At 41.3% G+C, this 21,050-nt stretch overlaps 1 protein-coding gene across 1 annotated transcript in view; it reads right to left on the bottom strand.

Moving 5' to 3' along the window:
- AFF3 (AF4/FMR2 family member 3) overlaps positions 1-17,815 on the bottom strand; it is a 179,477-nt gene extending 161,662 nt beyond the window's left edge. Inside the window, exons 1-2 of the mRNA XM_040425090.1 lie at positions 17,783-17,815; positions 10,071-10,122 (exon numbers count right to left, since the gene is read on the bottom strand). Coding sequence (XP_040281024.1) covers positions 10,071-10,122; positions 17,783-17,801 — 71 coding nt within the window. The 5' untranslated portion in view covers positions 17,802-17,815. The remainder of the gene's footprint in view (positions 1-10,070; positions 10,123-17,782) is intronic.
- Between the last annotated feature and the right edge of the window lie 3,235 nt (positions 17,816-21,050).

Here is a 21,050-nt window from a genome sequence, read left to right as displayed (position 1 = left end):
CCTAATCCTCTCCCTGACTCCTCACCGTATGAGCGGACCCCGATGGTAGGACGACTCATACTCAGGATTCCTAGAGACCCTAAGTCGCCCTGGTAATCCCACACCAAGGAGCAGGGAAGAGATGACCTGTTCATCCACAACACGGAGGAACAGGAGTCTCTAAAGGCCTAGAAGCAGGGAAACCGACAAGGGGAAGCAAGAAGATCCAGCGTCAGAGCAAGGATGTCTCTCTAAGACTGCCGCCAGCCCCTGGAGCAACACACAGGAAACCAGGGCACCAGCCACCAAACAGCCCAGAGAAACTGCACTGAACACTGCGTCCACCTCAGACACGGTTCACAGCAGGTCGCTGCCGGCATGCATCCCCAACCAGCACACAGCCAGTACACCAAAGGAATGCATCCAGCACACAACACAAGCACCTGAACCACTGAGGAATGGACGAGGAGAGACGCAAACACAAGTGACGGTTCACACCAAGCCTGGAGGAACACTCAGCTACAGGCTTCCAGCAGAGACTAAATAGCCCAAGCAGCCACAACCACAAACACATAAACCCAGTGTTCACAAAACACTAGGAAGGGAGTTAACCCTTCCAACGCCAGACAGAGTAAGAAAGCCACTTAAAGGGGAAGTGCACACACAAGCAAACTAAGCCACACATTACCACCGGCAACAGCCTGCGTGGCAACCATGTCACGCGAAATTACCCAGAAGGCCGAGACACTGCCACCGCAACCGCAAGTGTGGCAACAGTGTCACAGCGTACACCATAGGCCGTGACACTCCCACCCCTCAAAGCCCCCCCCCCAAAAAAAAATAAAAAGGGGAACTAAACAGAACACCCAAAAAACAACAGGGGGGGGGGGGGGGACAGGATCAGCGTCAGTGCAAGCAAGTCTCAAAAAGACTGCTGCCAGCCCCCGGAACCAGGGCACCAGCCACCAAACAGCCCAGAGAAACTGCACTGAACACTGCGTCCACCTCAGACACGGTTCACAGCAGGTCGCTGCCGGCATGCATCCAGCACACAGCCAGTACAAAAGGAATGCATCCAGCACACAACACAAGCACCTGAACCACTGAGGAATGGACGAGGAGAGACGCAAACACAAGTGACGGTTCACACCAAGCCTGGAGGAACACTCAGCTACAGGCTTCCAGCAGAGGCGAAATAGCCCAAGCAGCCACACCCACAAACACATAAACCCAGTGTTCACAAAACACTAGGAAGGGAGTTAACCCTTCCAACGCCAGACAGAGTAAGAAAGCCACTTAAAGGGGAAGTGCACACACAAGCAAACTAAGCCACACGTTACCACCGGCAACAGCATGCGTGGCAACCATGTCACGCGAAATTACCCAGAAGGCCGAGACACTGCCACCGCAACCGCAAGTGTGGCAACAGTGTCACAGCGTACACCATAGGCCGTGACACTCCCACCCCTCAAAGCCCCCCCCCCCCCCAAAAAAAAAAAAAAGGGGAACTAAACAGAACACCCAAAAAACAACAGGGTGGGGACGGGACAGGATCAGCGTCAGTGCAAGCAAGTCTCAAAAAGACTGCTGCCAGCCCCCGGAACCAGGGCACCAGCCACCAAACAGCCCAGAGAAACTGCACTGAACACTGCGTCCACCTCAGACACGGTTCACAGCAGGTCGCTGCCGGCATGCATCCCCAACCAGCACACAGCCAGTACAAAAGGAATGCATCCAGCACACAACACAAGCACCTGAACCACTGAGGAATGGACGAGGAGAGACGCAAACACAAGTGACGGTTCACACCAAGCCTGGAGGAACACTCAGCTACAGGCTTCCAGCAGAGACTAAATAGCCCAAGCAGCCACACCCACAAACACATAAACCCAGTGTTCACAAAACACTAGGAAGGGAGTTAACCCTTCCAACGCCAGACAGAGTAAGAAAGCCACTTAAAGGGGAAGTGCACACACAAGCAAACTAAGCCACACGTTACCACCGGCAACAGCATGCGTGGGAACCATGTCACGGCAATCACCCAGAAGGCCGAGACACTGCCACCGCATGCTCTAACAGCAACACGTTGCCGCGGGCAACCGCAAGTGTGGCAACAGTGTCACAGCGTACACCATAGGCCGTGACAATTGTGCTCAGTACTGGAGACCATATCTCCAGAAGGATATTGATAGTTTGGAGAGAGTTCAGAGAAGAGCTACTAAACTGGTACATAGATTGCAGGATAAAACTTACCAGGAAAGATTAAAGGACCTTAACATGTATAGCTTGGAAGAAAGACGAGACAGAGGGGATATGATAGAAACTTTTAAATACATAAAGGGAATCAACAAGGTAAAAGAGGAGAGAATATTTAAAAGAAGAAAAACTGCTACAAGAGGACATAGTTTTAAATTAGAGGGGCAAAGGTTTAAAAGTAATATCAGGAAGTATTACTTTACTGAGAGAGTAGTGGATGCATGGAATAGCCTTCCTGCAGAAGTGGTAGCTGCAAATACAGTGAAGGAGTTTAAGCATGCATGGGATAGGCATAAGGCCATCCTTCATATAAGATAGGGCCAGGGGCTATTCATAGTATTCAGTATATTGGGCAGACTAGATGGGCCAAATGGTTCTTATCTGCCGACACATTCTATGTTTCTATGTTTCTTGAAAAAACATTTACAGTATTTTTATTTCAAATACGTTATCCACTTACTTATGTTTTTACATTTAAAATGATTTTAAAGGGAAACTACATTGCAAACACGTCATAGAAAGTCAACAGTTCTGTCCACATACCTTTCGTTCAATAATATTACATTCCTGGCAAATGAAATTATGTTATTGCTTCCGACATCTATACAGAGTAAACTTTGAGTTTGCAGATGTACAGTATTTACATCCACAAACTCAGAAAAAGGGATCATTGTATCCTGGCCACCGGATTCATCTCAGATGCCACATCTTACGGTGCAAAGAATGTCCTGCTGGCTTTAGGACAACGTCCACATGAATATATAAAAAAGGGTTTAGCACTATCTTCTTACAAAAGTAAATCCATTACTAATGAATGATGTTAAGAGAGTCTATGCTAACATCTGCTTATGTGTTTCAGTCGTTAGCGCTCTTACTCATAGCTGGATGAACACATGATATTAAAAGAACAAATGGACCAATTATGAAACAAATGACCTCACACTGGGTGTACATATGGGGTATAAGTTCACAGTAGTAGTAAATATAGTATTAATATTACTGGTTACAAAATTATATTTGTATGGTAAATATAAAGAGGACCCAAACTCCAGATAAGTTCAGAGATCTTCTGTCTATCTTCTTTTTTCCACAACCAACTACTCCAACCTTTTGTAACATGATCAGTACCAAAAAGAACAGAACTTTGTTGTAAAAAATTTAAAATAGAAAAATCTGACTATGGCCCCACACAAACCAGTCTCTCCATTATCATTAGGATTATGTTAACCATCCTTTTTGCAGATTTCAAAATGTCTCAATAGTTAATAACTGTGCAAACTTGTTGATATCAATGATGGACTGGAAAAAGTCAAAAGTTGAATGTAGAAAAAACGGTACTTAGAAAGTACCCTGATTTGTTAAACTAAATGAAGATATATTGTCAGCAAATGTAATTTACTCCAAAACAATTCAAAAGAAAAACTAATTAGAAATTCTATCCAGTCTATGACACTATGAAGGAGTCCATGTCCGGTCACAAAACGGAATGCTGAGTGAAAGGAAGGCATCCTGATGCATCCTGAATGGATCTCTTTCCATTCAGAAGGCATGGGGACAAAACGGAACCGCTTTGGCCTGGTTTTGAGATCCTCTGCTGGATCTCAAAACCAGAATGCAAAAACGCATATATGAAAGTAGCCTGTCTTCGTTCTCTGAACTTCTTCCTCCAGATGGCAACACAACCCTTCCTTGCAGTTCATGCTTCCAAACTTTTCTCTGTTTGAAGCCTCAATTATATGACACTTCTTAAGCACTGTGGCAGTAAAGTACAATGTTCTAGGAAATAATCTTGCTGACTGGTTTTCTGATAACTCAGAAAAATTCGCCAAGGCCTTATTATCTCTTTGACAAAATCATCAGAAAAGCAGGACAACTGTTACATATATTTTTGCAAATAAAACACAGTAACACTAGTTTATTGTAGATGTCAAAGCTACGAGCACTGTATGAAAACATCCGGTATCGGGGGGGTAAGGAAGCAGCCAATGGCATCGCGGGTGATGCTAAGGAGGCTCGTCCCCGTCTGCCATTGGCTGCTCCCCAATGTGAGGGGCCCGGCATAAAGGGGGCATTTTATAGGATTGAATAAGCCCTTTAACTAATTGGATGAAAGCATATAAAACAATTACTGACAGGACTTGGTCCAGTAAAGGGGTTATCTAACTCTTTGTAACTGATGATGAAGTGAATGGGGCTGCGGTCCACCTAAGCCACCTGACTGATAGTTGTGATGTCTCTGGCTTAGGGTAAGCAGTGAGAAGGCCACAGTACTCACAGGAGCCTCTCAAACAGACAATTGACGGGGGCCCCGGGTGTCTGAACTCCACTTATCAGATATTGATGACCTATCCAGAAGATAGGTCATCAGTTACAAAGAGTCGGATAACCCCTTTAACCCAAAGCAGTAATAATGTCTGTCTTGTCATAATAAATATGCAATTTAAAAAAAATGCTTCCAGAAGTCGTTTAGATTGCATCTTTAAGAACCCCAAGATTACTCTTAGGCACAAAGAATAAAGTTTTAGGCAAATGAATACCTAAGGCCTCTTTCACACTTGCGTTGTTGGGATCCGGCATGCACTTCCGTTGCCGGGGGTGCCTGCCGGATCCGGAAAAACGCAAGTGTACTGAAAGCATTTGAAGACGGAGCCGTCTTCCAAATGCTTTCAGTGTTACTATGGCACCCAGGACGCTATTAAAGTCCTGGTTGCCATAGTAGGAGCGGGGAGCGGGGGAGCGGTATACTTACAGTCCGTGCGGCTCCCCGGGCGCTCCAGAATGACGTCAGAGCGCCCCATGCGCATGGATGACGTGATCCATGCGATCACGTGATCCATGCGCTTGGGGCGCCCTGACGTCACTCTGGAGCGCCCGGGGAGCCGCACGGACGGTAAGTACACTGCTCCCCCGCTCCCCACTACACTTACCATGGCTGCCAGGACTTTAGCGTCCCGGCAGCCATGGTAACCATTCAGAAAAAGCTAAATGTCGGCTCTGGCAATGCGCCGAAACGACGTTTAGCTTAAGGCCGGATCCGGATCAATGCTTTCCAATGGGCATTAATTCCGGATCCGGCCTTGCGGCAAGTGTTCCGGATTTTTGGCCGGAGCAAAAAGCGCAGCATGCTGCGGTATTTTCTCCGGCCAACAAACGTTCCGTACCGGAACTGAAGACATCCTGATGCATCCTGAACGGATTTCTCTCCATTCAGAATGCATTAGGATAATCCTGATCAGGATTCTTCCGGCATAGAGCCCCGACGACGGAACTCTATGCCGGAAGACAATAACGCAAGTGTGAAAGAGCCCTAAGGAAGTATTTCCGAGATATTCATACACACCTACAGCAACACAGCACTATTCATTTACATATCTTGATGGCTGCACACACTATGCTGTATGCTGTGCCTCTGGCACAAGTGTTCCCTCTAAGTTGGGCACTCTGGAAAGAGAGTTTAAACAACATATTTAATGGGGTTGAGCCAAGTTTAGAAATGATCCCCCTACCCACAGGACAGGGAATAAATAACAGAATGCTGTGGGTCCAACAGTTGGGACCCCCACTGTTACCGAGAATAATAGTCCTGTTCCCCTGATCTGATGAAGCAGCAAGTTGAACATGCACCCTGCCACTTATATCCTTCTCTATGGGCTCTATGGGACCGCCAGAAATAGGTGTGCGCCTTACTCCAGCAATGGCAATGGCAAGAATCTGAATCACATGGCTATCAACCATTTGGGGACTATGCATCTTCCTCCTCTGGGAGCGACAGGTCCTCACGTCGCAGACAATACCGTTTTTTCCCCCGTCGGGGCAACAGGACCAGAAGACGACCTCAAGGATACAGAGGGGACGAAACTCCCGACATACCAGAACCTTCCATGATCCAGACCAGGTCCCAGGTACAAGTTTAGTCATTAATATTTCGTCAAGGACTCTGTCACCAGCAGAACATAGTGTCTTGTCAAAAGGACTTTCATTTTGTCCAAGAGACTCCTTTCAATATTTTTCGTTTATGCAGGACCTGAATAGGTTTTATAGATCTTTGCGTTTAAAAGCACACTTTATGAATGCAGGTTGTGTCAATGAGTCTGAGTTACCCCAAACAATTAATCCGTTATCTATAGCCCATTTAGGCTTGAGAAATAAAAGTAATTTCATGCCCCCCAAATCATCTCATGCGGTCGAGGCCTTTATCAATTTGGTCGACAAGGAGATTCAGACGAATATCGACTCCTTTAAGAGGGGCCGATATCCTTCTCACTCAAATCTCCCAAATGTTGAATCCCTTGCACTACAGTCACTTAGATGTGACAAGACAATTACAATTAAACCTGACGACAAGGGAGGAGCCATAGTAGTAATGGATACATCTTACTATAGACAAGAAATCAAGAGACAACTGGCTGACACGGATACTTATGAACTTACATATAATAATCCGACTTTTGGCATACAAAAAGAGATAGAGCTATTCCTTGACCATCATTTAGTGACGGGCACAATTGACAAAGCAACATATACATTTTTACACAATGATCACCCAATCATGCCGGTCATATATGTATTGCCTAAAATACATAAGAATCTTCAACAACCACCTGGACGCCCGATAGTGGCGTCGACAGACTCACTACTGGCACCATTATCTATTTACCTAGAAAAAATACTCACACCACTAGTACGTAAAACAAAATCTTACTTGTCAGATACATCACATTTTTTAGAGACCATTCTTTCTTTGGGTACAATTCCCCCTGATGCACTTCTGGTCACTTTGGATGTGAACAGCCTGTACACCTCCATCTCTCATGATGGGGGTGTACAGGCAGTGCGCGCATTGCTTGCGACTACTACTCTTTCCAATGTTCAACAGGCTTTTTGCAATGGACTATTGCAGTTTGTTCTACAAAAAAACTTTTTTATGTTTGGGGACCATTATTATATTCAGAAGAAGGGTACGGCGATGGGGGCAAATGTGGCCCCCCGTATGCCAATCTCTTCATGGCACAGTTTTAAGAGGACTATGTATACCCACATCCATTATTTCACATCTTGTTCGTTTTATTTCAAATCCATTATGGTGGTGTTTAGAGCCAAAAATGTTAGAATTGTGTCGATGTCCTAATATTTATGGACCTGACTGTATACCAGACATTTCACTTAGCACAACGCCACTTCTCCTTTGGTCAGGACTACTCTGAGGTATGTACACCATATTGGGGATTACACGTTTCATTGAATGTATTCGATTTCATGTATGTGCTACAATGCTCTACTGCCTGGACTCCTTAATATTGAAATGTTCTATAGTTAAACAGAATTTGAGTCAATGGACACATGGCATGGAGGATGATACATGAATACATTCACTGGCTCTCTGTTTGTCCAACCCACTGTGGCCTTTATACGCATTGTTTCCTAAGGTTTTTTAAGGATCTAGACATCATGTGTCTGCTACTGGACGCCTGGTCATTTCCCTACCTGTGTACTGTGGTCATAGTCTGGCTATATATTTCGATCATATTTTTATATCTTTTAATTTTTTTAAATCATTTTTTATGAAACCCCAACGCTTTTCTACATCTATAGTTATTCTTATGGTGACTATTCCATGATCAGAATATGTATCCTTACATTTGTATGCAGACAGAAATATTGTGTATATATATATATATATATATATATATACTTGTATACTTGCCTCTATGTGGTTCTGTTTATTAATTTTGTTTATTAATACTGTTTCATTTAATGTTTTGTCATATATTTATTTAGTGTTATTGTAATTAACAGGCCGTGAACAAGGTCCGGGAGGACCGAAACGTTGGCCAAATTAAACTGATAACCACTGGTGGCATTTCAAATAAAAACCTTCAACTTTATTTGCATCAATTTGAGTGCCGTGAATTAATTTATAATATTATTGCGGAGATAATCTCCATCACTGAGCACCGAAGAAAAATATATTCAAGTAGAGTGCCAGCCATCAATTGTATATAGTTACTCCAGCAATCACATACAGAATAAATGGAGTGGCACGGCACATGCCCAACCTTCTGCTCCATCACATCGAGGGAACGAGATCCCTGTTTTTAGGAAAGGTAGGGCCCCAGTGGTTGGACCCCCAGTGATCAGTTATTTATAACTTCTAAACTTGGCACAACCCATTAAATTGGTTTTCCAAGATAATTATATATTGGCTCCATGCCAATGCTTTAAAATTAAATCACTTCTTTCTCTGGCATAATTCTCTGGTCCACCAGTCCAGTCCTGCTCCCACTGTTTGCTCAAGGAATGCAGCAGTGACCTCCAGATATATGGCATTTGACCACTGCAGCCAATTACTGTCCTCAGTGAAGACCACTGTGAAGACCACTGTGAGGACCACTGTGATCACCTGTGAGGATGGTGATTGGCTGAAGAAGTCATGTTCTGTATACCTGCACATTATCACCGCAGCCTGTAAACAATCTCAGGGAGGAGGACCAAACTGGCAGCACAGAGAATGGAGTTAGAGAAAGAGTATAATATATATAATATATAATGATTTTTTTATTTTAAAGTATTCTATGGCACAGGAGAAATGTGTAATTATCTCGGACAACCCCTTTAAAGGAGTTGTTCAACCCTTCACAAGTGATGGCCTACCCTCATGTTAGGCCATCACTTTGTGATCTGCAGGAGTCCCACACCCTGCACACCCCCCAATCAGCTGTTCCACTGTAGGTCTACTGCACAATGGATGGAGCTGTGTAGTTCTGATGTTGAGTTCCAGTGTAGGAGCTACTGACCTACAGCTGATTGTGAGGGTGGGTGGTGTGTCAAAGACTAGTCATTCAGACATTGATGACCTATCTGGATGATTCACCATCACTTTAGACAAATCCTTTAAGGTTTATGTCGTAGCAGTATTCTAAAAATTTTGGAAAATTATGCCAAAAACCACAACATGAACAAGATGTGTTAATGAACCACTAATGAGGTCAACAAGTCCAAAAATATCTATACTTACATTGCATGTTATTTTTAACCCTGCTGTGTCCAGAATGTACAGCTTAGGGTCTATTCACACGTCGGTATGTGTTTTGCAGATCCACAAAACACGGACACCGGCAATGTGCGTTCCACATTTTGCACAGCACATCGCTGGCACTCTCATAGAAAATGCCTTTTGGACATGTTCTATTTTTTTGCGGAACGCAAATGTGGATGCAAACAGCACATTACGGCCCCATTGAAAATGAATGGGTCCGCACCTGTTACGCAAAATTGTGTAACGGATGCGGACCCATTTTGAAGACGTGCCTAACACCAAGTTGTGATGAGGAAGATGCAGTGTTTCTATAAATATTCTGACATACAAATTACCAAATATTTTGAGTTTATACATTCCAATTTACAAATATATATATGTAAAAATCACTGTATTATCATCAACAGATACACATAGAGGGATATAGATCAACTTTTTACTTGCTTATATGCTTCCTATAATATCCTATTACATATGTAAGGGTTGGCCCAGCATGACAACATACAGTATGAGCTATTCACAGGAAAGGTGATAAGTGATTGGTGGTGGTGCAATGGCCGGACCCCACCCATCATGAAAATGGGGGTCCTGTGTCAACCGTTTGAATGTAGGGGCGGTCAGGGAGAGAGCAGAGCACAGGAGTACCTCCATTCCATTCTTGTAAACTGTGGAAAATCCAGCAGCCAGAACCCCGCCAAACAGACACTTATCAACAGTCCTGTGAATAGGTGCTAACTTATCATTCAGGTAAAACCCCTAAATGTAAAGAAAAGAAAAAAAAGAAAGAAATAACACTTACGATATTTGTGCTGCACAATGCATTGGACTTCTGAGCTTCAAATCATCATGCTCTTTAAAAAAGATATAAGGAAAGAATAGTTAGTATAAACAAAAGGAGAAAATTGAAAATGTTCGAAAATTGATTTAGGTATAAATAGAGATTAAACAAACGTTCATTGGCTCATTACAATGATTACCAACATGTGGGGTAGTTGCCCTTGTTTTGCTATTACATGGAAGGTGCGGCAATGTCGCACTTTCCATGTAGGAAGACCACACGATTGCCATGGGGCCCAAGGGTTCTGGGGCTAAATTGCTTCTTCTGTTTCCAAGATGCAAACACTGCATTTCCAAGCAGCCACCACTGGAGGGAGCTCAGTGCAGAGAGATTTTTACAGGTTCCATTGCAGTTAATAGCAACTGTCTAAATTCCTATGCAATGAGCTCCCCCTAGTGGTGGCTTCAGCCAGACAATTTTATAATACACTGAGGGAAGCAGCAGACATGGAGCTGTATGGGGAGATTTACCAATGCAATATATTTAAGCCAGCTATCTCAATACATTGAGAAGTATGCTATTCAGAATGAATGCCTTAGGCTACTTTCACACTCGCGTTTGTTGCGGATCTGTCATGGATCTGCACAAACGCATCCGTTCAGATAATACAACCGCATACATCCGTTCAGAACGGATCCGTTTGTATTATCTTTAACATAGCCAAAACGGATCCGTCTTGAACACCATTGAAAGTCAATGGGGTAGGGATCCGTTTTCTATTGTGCCATATTGTGTCAGTGAAAACGGATCCGTCCCCATTGACTTACATTGTGTGTCAGGACGGATGCGTTTGGCTCAGTTTCGGCAGACGGACACAGCATTTTGGTGTCCGCCTCCAAAGCGGAATGGAGGCGGAATGGAGCCAAACGGAGGCAAACTGAGGCATTCTGAGTGGATCCTTATCCATTCAGAATGCATTAAGGGCAAAACTGATCCATTTTGGACCGCTTGTGAGATCCCTGAACAGATATCACAAACCGGAACCAAAACGCCAGTGTGAAAGTAGCATTATTTATGAAGCAGTGGCTGCACATCGGATAAAGTGGGAGGCAACTTTTTTATTTTATTTTTATTAAAATTTCATCAGGGATCTGCATTACCTAGGAGTGTTTGACAAACGCGAACTAAGAAACTGGGTGCGGCAGAGGGGGCCCTATAACTTTCACTATGGGGCCCAATGAGATCAGTGTCCTATAGTGTGTTGAGGACACATTTGCGTACTGGCTAGCAGTAAACCTCTGCCCTTTTACTTACAAAAAAAAGTGTAAAAATCACACAATAAAAGGATAAATGTGTCAATCTGTTTGAATTTTATCTGTTTATCTGTTTGGTGGTTGTTAAACCCCACTATACCATGTGAGAATATGTTACATTTTGGATGGTTCGCTTTTCTTTATCCAGAAAAAAAAGCATCATATTGATTCTGTAATATATAAAATGGCTCTTGCTTAACACGCTTTTCTTATTTTTCAAAGAGGTAAAGAGCCGTGAAGAATAATTTTGCTGTTATTTGATGCAACTTGATAAACTTTATTTGGTTATTTTATTTTGTTTTCAATCAAATCCAAAAATCTATGCCTTTTATGAAACCAAATGAATCAGCATGTAGTCCACACTGCATTTTAATGTTCAAGTACATGAAATTACTGCCCCAGTTATAAATCCGGTTTTACAACAGGCTGAATTCTAAATTAGTCATTATATCAACACAGCATAAAAGGCTTTTATATTTACAGCTAAATCCCCTTTTTTACGTTACACATAAACAAACTTTAAATTGGCCTTAAAATGTGAATGTCTTATGGATGGTGCTCTTATATCTCTCTTCACTTTTTAATATCCACACAAAGTACACTGTGACTTGAACCGAGGGAATTATAGCTCATTCTCCCCATTCTTTATTACTGTTTACAAAGTTACCAAAGTTACTTTAGAAACCTCTTTTGCTACTCAAACCATGTGTATTGGCGGGCTGTGCACATACAGGTATTTTCTGTGTGAAAAGAACCGTACAATGAATTAATGCAAATTATCAAGGTTTTACAATGGTGTTTTTTTGGCAATTTGGCAATAATTCATGTTAAATCCACTTTCAGTTTTGTGCCACTGTTGCCTGCTCTACCACTAAGTGCACGGACATGGTTAATGATATCTGGCTTAATTCGGAACATCAAGATTTCTTCATTCTTTGCTGGGTCATAGACATAATAATTAGACATGAGCAAATTGATTCTTGATTTGTTTCATCAACAACAGTTCTTCACCTGTGAGGGGTTGTCCCTGCTGCTGAAGAAGCTCCCTGACAAACTTGCGCCTGCACCCCTGCTCCGAGTAGCCGCACAAGCGCTGAGGCTCTACTTCCGCTACCAGAGCAGTGACTATGCATATGCGCTACACTTACAGGTAGTGTTATTCCCTTGCTCCAGAATTGGGATGTCACTCAGAGCAGAGTGGAGGGGTTGGGGAGCCTTCAGTGTAGAACACCAGGAACGCTGCACATGAAGAGACCACCTCCATGGCTCATGTCAAGGACATTAAAACTTTTCCTCGATAATGCAATAAGCGTGCACATTTACTGAGGTATCCTTAAACAGCTTTTACATATTCACCTCTATCACCACTTTTTAAGGGTTGAAACTACTGATTGGCTCATTATAATATATGGGCCCACGTTTACTAATGTAAGCGCACCTAGATTTTTCAAAGTCCACATAAATGCACCAAAGCTATATTTAAGGACTGTTATGCACATTACCAACCAAGATAGGACCCTCCTAGAATCACAATCCAAACATGTAGTATAGGCAACAGCACAAAAACATCCATTTGCAAGAAAATCCTCCTGGTTTATTTACCACATGTGTTAATGCAGCATTTTAGTCCAGTACTGAGACTTGGGAAAGGATCAGTGTAGAGCCGAAACCTTTTACATGCGTTGAATAAACCTGGAGGATTTTCTTGCAAACTGTGTTCTGTTGTCTATACTACTTTGTTACACCTAGATGTTCTCAATTGATGGCACCAGTTTACCAGTTATGACTTGCATTAAACACTATAGTATTTGCTGAATGATTTTACCTTCACTTTCTTATACCTACTTGTAATCTAAGTTCAGCAATATATGTTGTACTGCTCATAATAAACAGACCACTTAAGGAGCCTCTGTCAGCATGATCAACCCTATTAAACCAGGCATACTGTCTGGTAGGGTTGATCATATTAATAAAAATTTTACCTTTCTTTTGTCTGTATATTACACGTCTCCAGAGCTATCTGCATTTTATTCTTAAGCAAATGAGCATGTTGAAGCGCCAGGAGTGGGGCTGAATCCTTGAAGAACTGCTTTTGGAACACCTCTTGATTGTATACACTACGTACTATAGCCTTACCATGTTGCAAAAATAGGTTTTCTATTCTTAGAAAGCTAATATATACACTCACCTAAAGAATTATTAAGAACACCATACTAATACGGTGTTGGACCCCCTTTTGCCTTCAGAACTGCCTTAATTCTACGTGGCATTGATTCAACAAGGTGCTGATAGCATTCTTTAGAAATGTTGGCCCATATTGATAGGATAGCATCTTGCAGTTGATGGAGATTTGAGGGATGCACATCCAGGGCACGAAGCTCCCGTTCCACCACATCCCAAAGATGCTCTATTGGGTTGAGATCTGGTGACTGTGGGGGCCATTTTAGTACAGTGAACTTATTGTCATGTTCAAGAAACCAATTTGAAATGATTCGAGCTTTGTGACATGGTGCATTATCCTGCTGGAAGTAGCCATCAGAGGATGGGTACATGGTGGTCATGAAGGGATGGACATGGTCAGAAACAATGCTCAGGTAGCCCGTGGCATTTAAACGATGCCCAATTGGCACTAAGGGTCCTAAATTGTGCCCAGAAAACATCCCCCACACCATTACACCACCACCACTAGCCTGCACAGTGGTAACAAGGCATGATTGATACATGTTCTCATTCTGTTCACGCCAAATTCGGACTCTACCATTTGAATGTCTCAACAGAAATCGAGACTCATCAGACCAGGCAACATTTTTCCAGTCTTCAACAGTCCAATTTTGGTGAGTTTGTGCAAATTGTAGCCTCTTTTTCCTATTTGTAGTGGAGATGAGTGGTACCCGGTGGGGTCTTCTGCTGTTGTAGCCCATCCGCCTCAAGGTTGTGCGTGTTGTGGCTTCACAAATCCTTTGCTGCATACCTCGGTTGTAACGAGTGGTTATTTCAGTCAACGTTTCTCTTCTATCAGCTTGAATCAGTCGGCCCATTCTCCTCTGACCTCTAGCATCCACAAGGCATTTTTGCCCACAGGACTGCCGCATACTGGATGCTTTTCCCTTTTCACACCATTCTTTGTAAACCCTAGAAATGGTTGTGCGTGAAAATCCCAGTAACTGAGCAGATTGTGAAATACTCAGACCGGCCCGTCTGGCACCAACAACCATGCGAACGGCGAACGCAAACTTCCGCAAATGTTCGTGAACGGGTGAACCGGGCGAACCGCCATAGACTTTAATAGACAGGTGAATTTTGAAAACCCACAGGGACTCTTTCGGGTCACAATAGTGATGGAAAAGTTGTTTCAAGGGGACTAACACCTGGACTGTGGCATGCCGGAGGGGGATCCATGGGAAAACTCCCATGGAAAATTACGTAGTTGACGCAGAGTGTGGTAAGTTGAATTCGCAATGCGATTAATATAACCTGCATTAATCGCATTGCGAATTCAACTTAGAGCTAAGTTCCTAATGGTTGTATTGCTAGAATTGACGAATATAACGAATATAGCACTATATTCTCAATCTTCGTTATATTCTAGCAATACAACCATTAGGAACCCAGCTCTAAGTTGAATTCGCAATGCAATTAATATAACCTGTATTAATCGCATTGCGATTACAACTTAGATCTGAGTTCCTAATGGTTGTATTGCTAGAATTGACGAATATAACGAATATAGCACTATATTCTCAATCTTCGTTATATTCTAGCAATACAACCATTAGGAACCCAGCTCTAAGTTGAATTCGCAATGCAATTAATATAACCTGTATTAATCGCATTGCGATTACAACTTAGATCTGAGCTCCTAATGGTTGTATTGCTAGAATTGACGAATATAACGAATATAGCACTATATTCTCAATCTTCGTTATATTCTAGCAATACACCCATTAGGAACCCAGCTCTAAGTTGAATTCGCAATGCAATTAATATAACCTGCATTAATCGCATTGCGATTACAACTTAGATCTGAGTTCCTAATGGTTGTATTGCTAGAATTGACGAATATAACGAATATAGCACTATATTCTCAATCTTCGTTATATTCTAGCAATACAACCATTAGGAACCCAGCTCTAAGTTGAATTCGCAATACGATTAATATAACCTGTATTAATCGCATTGCGATTACAACTTAGATCTGAGTTCCTAATGGTTGTATTGCTAGAATTGACGAATATAAAGAATATAGCACTATATTCTCAATCTTCGTTATATTCTAGCAATACAACCATTAGGAACCCAGCTCTAAGTTGAATTCGCAATGCAATTAATATAACCTGTATTAATCGCATTGCGATTACAACTTAGATCTGAGTTCCTAATGGTTGTATTGCTAGAATTGACGAATATAACGAATATAGCACTATATTCTCAATCTTCGTTATATTCTAGCAATACAACCATTAAGAACCCAGCTCTAAGTTGAATTCGCAATGCAATTAATATAACCTGCATTAATCACATTGCAATTACAACTTAGATCTGAGTTCCTAATGGTTGTATTGCTAGAATTGACGAATATAACGAATATAGCACTATATTCTCAATCTTCGTTATATTCTAGCAATACAACCATTAGGAACCCAGCTCTAAGTTGAATTCGCAATGCAATTAATATAACCTGTATTAATCGCATTGCGATTACAACTTAGATCTGAGCTCCTAATGGTTGTATTGCTAGAATTGACGAATATAACGAATATAGCACTATATTCTCAATCTTCGTTATATTCTAGCAATACACCCATTAGGAACCCAGCTCTAAGTTGAATTCGCAATGCAATTAATATAACCTGCATTAATCGCATTGCGATTACAACTTAGATCTGAGTTCCTAATGGTTGTATTGCTAGAATTGACGAATATAACGAATATAGCACTATATTCTCAATCTTCGTTATATTCTAGCAATACAACCATTAGGAACCCAGCTCTAAGTTGAATTCGCAATGCAATTAATATAACCTGTATTAATCGCATTGCGATTACAACTTAGATCTGAGCTCCTAATGGTTGTATTGCTAGAATTGACGAATATAACGAATATGGCACTATATTCTCAATCTTCGTTATATTCTAGCAATACAACCATTAGGAACCCAGCTCTAAGTTGAATTCGCAATGCGATTAATATAGCCTGTACAACTTAGTCAAATTTGTGACACTGCAGCTTCAGAATGAATCTAAGATGGATGCTGTCCTTGCTTTTTGACAGGAGGTGGGAGGATCTGGGAGGGAGGGTATGCTGCTGATTGGCTGGAATGTGTCTGCTGACTGTGAGGTACAGGGTCAAAGTTTGTTCAATGATGATTCGCTGCGGCGAATGCGAACAAGCTATGTTCGCCGGCGAATAGTTCGGGACATCTCTAGTGTTGGGGTCTAAAGTGGTTGGCCATACCATTAGCATCACAATGTAAAGGATATGGGCTTGGGCTATGGGCTTTGTTTTACCCACTTCTATAAGGAATTCACTTTCAGTTCAAAATAGTTAGGTTAAACAACCTGGAAAAAATTAGTTTTCCAGCTTGGTTCAGTAATCATATGCTTTCCTCATCAGGACTTGGGAGGCCAGGTAACATAGTTTATTGTCTTGCTTGTGTTCCCTTTTTGAACTTTCCATCCTAAAAAGGGTGAGCTCACATTCTGTAATGCTTGAAGATAAATTGCTGAATCCGACGTGTTTCACCCAAAAGTCGTGGAACACTGTAGCAGTGTGACTATGTATGTTAGTAATGAAGCAGTGCCCACTGCTGGCCACTTTTCTGTATATCTCACACTTTTCTTGCACATGCTTGCAATAAATTTGTGCAATAAATATTTTTAGTGCAACTACCACCTGTGTTTTTACAAGTTTTTTCTACATGGCTAGGGTGCTTTTTTAATGGGTATTTTCATATTTTGATGGCTTTCTATATTATAAATCTATATGGTGATTTTAAAAGTATTATAGTCATCAGATATGAGAGGCAGCTCACAACTATGTTGCCAGAATGCAGTGACATTTTTAATCGGTAAGATCTAGTGATGCAATGTTTCAGTTTGACATAAGCCTTTGTCAGGCATGCTTGATAAAGGCTAATGTCAAGCCAAAATGTTGCATCACTGGATCTTATGGATTACATTTTTCACTACATTTTGGCAACATGTTTGTGAGCTGCCTCTCCTTATCTTCTGTGGACCAGATTTCACGTGATTTTTCTTTCAGATGTAATAGCATATTACAAATGCGCCAGTATTTGCAGTCACTTTGTAGTAAGACGCATTATAAATACAACAAATGGATTCATATCAAACTCAGAACATCTGCTGCCTACCTGATCACAACATATGCTATGAAATATGAATAAGGAAAAAGTTTCTTACTTTGACTGCAAAATCCCATGCTGTTATGTAGATAATCCTGCAAAAGAAGAAAACATGTTACTTCTATGAATATGCATATTTATATATTTTTTTTTTATTGAGGGTACAGTCTATGGGGGAATGTATCATGAAGGTAATATCTGTGGTCAGTTTTGCTTGATTCTGCATTAGCACATTTTGCGCCAAATCTATCAAATGTCGCTCGCACATTGTTAAATTTGAGGCATCTTTAAACCTAACACTTGTCTGGAAATGCTGCTCCAGTTATTTTACACCAACCCCCTAATGAAGTAAAATTGCAACTTTTTGCAAAGTCTGAAACTAATCAACATTCCAAGACCAACATTACAAGACCAATTTCCTGCCCATTTTTCTACCTATCTATCTATTACCTATCAATTATCTATCTGTCATCTAGCTATCATTTATCTATTGTCTATCTATCTATCTTTCATTATCTATCTATCTTATCTATATCTATCTGTCTATCTATCTTATATCTGTCTACTATCTACAAACCGGATTCCAAAAAAGTTGGGACACTAAACAAATTGTGAATAAAAACTGAATGCAATGATGTGGAGATGGCAAATGTCAATATTTTATTTGTAATAGAACGTAGATGACAGATCAAACGTTTAATCCGAGTAAATGTATCATTTTAAAGGAAAAATACGTTGATTCCAATTTTCACGGTGTCAACTAATCCCCAAAAAGTTGGGACAAGTAGCAATAAGAGGCTGGAAAAAGTAAATTTAAGCATAACGAAGAGCTGGAAGACCAATTACCACTAATTAGGTCAATTGGCAACATGATTGGGTATAAAAAGAGCTTCTCAGAGTGGCAGTGTCTCTCAGAAGCCAAGATGGGTAGAGGATCACCAATTCCCACAATGTTGCGCAGAAAGATAGTGGAGCGATATCAGAAAGGTGTTACCCAGTGAAAAATTGCAAAGACTTTGCATCTATCATCATCAACTGTGCATAACATCATCCGAAGATTCAGAGAATCTGGAACAATCTCTGTGCGTAAGGGTCAAGGCCGTAAAACCATACTGGATGCCCGTGATCTCCGGGCCCTTAAACGACACTGCACCACAAACAGGAATGCTACTGTAAAGGAAATCACAGAATGGGCTCAGGAATACTTCCAGAAACCATTGTCAGTGAACACAATCCGCCGTGCCATCCACCGTTGCCAGCTGAAACTCTACAGTGCAAAGAAGAAGCCATTTCTAAGCAAGATCCACAAGCTCAGGTGTTTTCACTGGGCCAGGGATCATTTAAAATGGAGTGTGGCAAAATGGAAGACTGTTCTGTGGTCAGACGAGTCACGATTCGAAGTTCTTTTTGGAAATCTGGGACGCCATGTCATCCAGACCAAAGAGGACAAGGACAACCCAAGTTGTTATCAACGCTCAGTTCAGAAGCCTGCATCTCTGATGGTATGGGGTTGCATGAGTGCGTGTGGCATGGGCAGCTTGCATGTCTGGAAAGGCACCATCAATGCAGAAAAATATATTCAGGTTCTAGAACAACATATGCTCCCAACCTTTGATAATCTAAGTCCAGTTCAGTAGAATTGAGTAGGTACAAGTATAGTGATCATAATATAGACAGGAAATTCTGCCACGCTAGACCTTGGCCTTGATGAAATGAATAAAAAAGTGATAAAAGTTGATATAACCTTTGTTGGTATAAATTACTTATTGTGGATCTATGGGAACAAGTGCAGGTTTGATACTGTATTTCTTGTTTTTAATTCAAACAACTCCTTTATTGGATTCAAAAGATACTTTTTATTGTTCTAATTCGAGATTCTATGTATATTGACATAGTAATTAATTCATATAATACTAGCTTAGCTAAATGCAATTTACAACTACATACAGAGCAATATTAACACAGTCAAGTACCTGTGTCGATGCTAGAGGGCGCCATTAAATTCAACTGCTGTTCTTTGAAAAAGTTAATGATCAATTCAGTGGTGTTGAAATAGAAAACAAGCCTTTGGCATTTACAGTCTCTCTTAAATGATATAGAAAATGTACTAATTCCGTCAGCGTGTTTCACTAAAAGATTAAATCTTAAATCATGTAGAGAAGAGTCAAATGGAAGCTCCAAGACCACACAGAAACAGACCTTTAAAGTGTACCTAAATTTTAGAAAAACTTTATTAAAAAGTATTCTAAATAACATGTAATTTTCATGTGAAATAAACATCTGAAGTTCACTTGCCAGCTGCTAAAGGCAGGAGCAGCTATGTGCTATGGAGAACTTCTGGCTATGCCCACTTGCTCCACTAGACTCTGTATCGATGTGGTATGCAAGTCTTCTGGAAGAGCGTATCGAGGGGGCGCAGGCAGGAGCTCTGCAGAGCATATTTTCAAGAATACAGAGAAACAAGAAATTAAAAATGTTACCAGCTAATTTAGAAAATACAGCCAATAGCTCTATGAAGCTCTCTCTATACTCGCTAATGATCTCTACAATATGTCAGTGATACAGTAACTAAACCATCACAATCCATGAAAGAACTAATGATTGCTCCTAATGTTCTCAGTTACAGAGAGTCTACTCTGTGTTATAAATATTGTAACTGTTTATTTCCTGGCAAGATAATGGCAAAAGCCTCAATCAATAAGGATGAACTGGAAAATCAATGGCAGAACTAACTTTACATAATTCAAAAGTAAAACCCGCCTTCTAAGGATAAAGCAGATACTGTTGTGACATGGTAGCACTGATGTGTTGCTTAGCAACATCAGGTCGGAAATGAGTACCGTTCTTATCCTTTACATGCAGATATAGGCTACCCACCGAGGACCACAGATGAGATAAGGTCAAAAAGGATTAGTTCCAGGCTATAGGTTGTAGTTCACATCCACAGAAACAACGGCTTGCTGCTCTGAGCACTTGAGGATAATGTGCATTCACTTACTGACCTCTTAATGTTTCAAACATAGACACAGGGTGCTTCCTAATTGCATGATGTCAGCCTCGCTTTCCAAACAGAAACCCATTGATTGGACTTGTAATGAATCATCCTGATAGAAAGACACAGCTGGGAAAACAAAGGAACCTGGGCGTCCGTATTAGTACCTACAATTTCTTTCAACACATTAAAGAAATCTCTTTTCTTATTTAGTTATTGCCTGGATGTGTGTCTAAATGAGACCCAGTGGCAGAAATAATAAGGCATGTGCTCAGTCAACCACTAAGCGAAACACTAACATGCACCTGCAGTTTAATGGCTCTCTATAGAAATC

This window comes from Bufo bufo, chromosome 3 (genome assembly GCF_905171765.1).
Source record: "Bufo bufo chromosome 3, aBufBuf1.1, whole genome shotgun sequence".
In the NCBI taxonomy this organism is placed as follows: domain Eukaryota; kingdom Metazoa; phylum Chordata; class Amphibia; order Anura; family Bufonidae; genus Bufo; species Bufo bufo.
The sequence above is the reverse complement of the archived record's forward strand: the minus strand, read 5'-3'. Positions and strand labels throughout refer to the sequence as shown.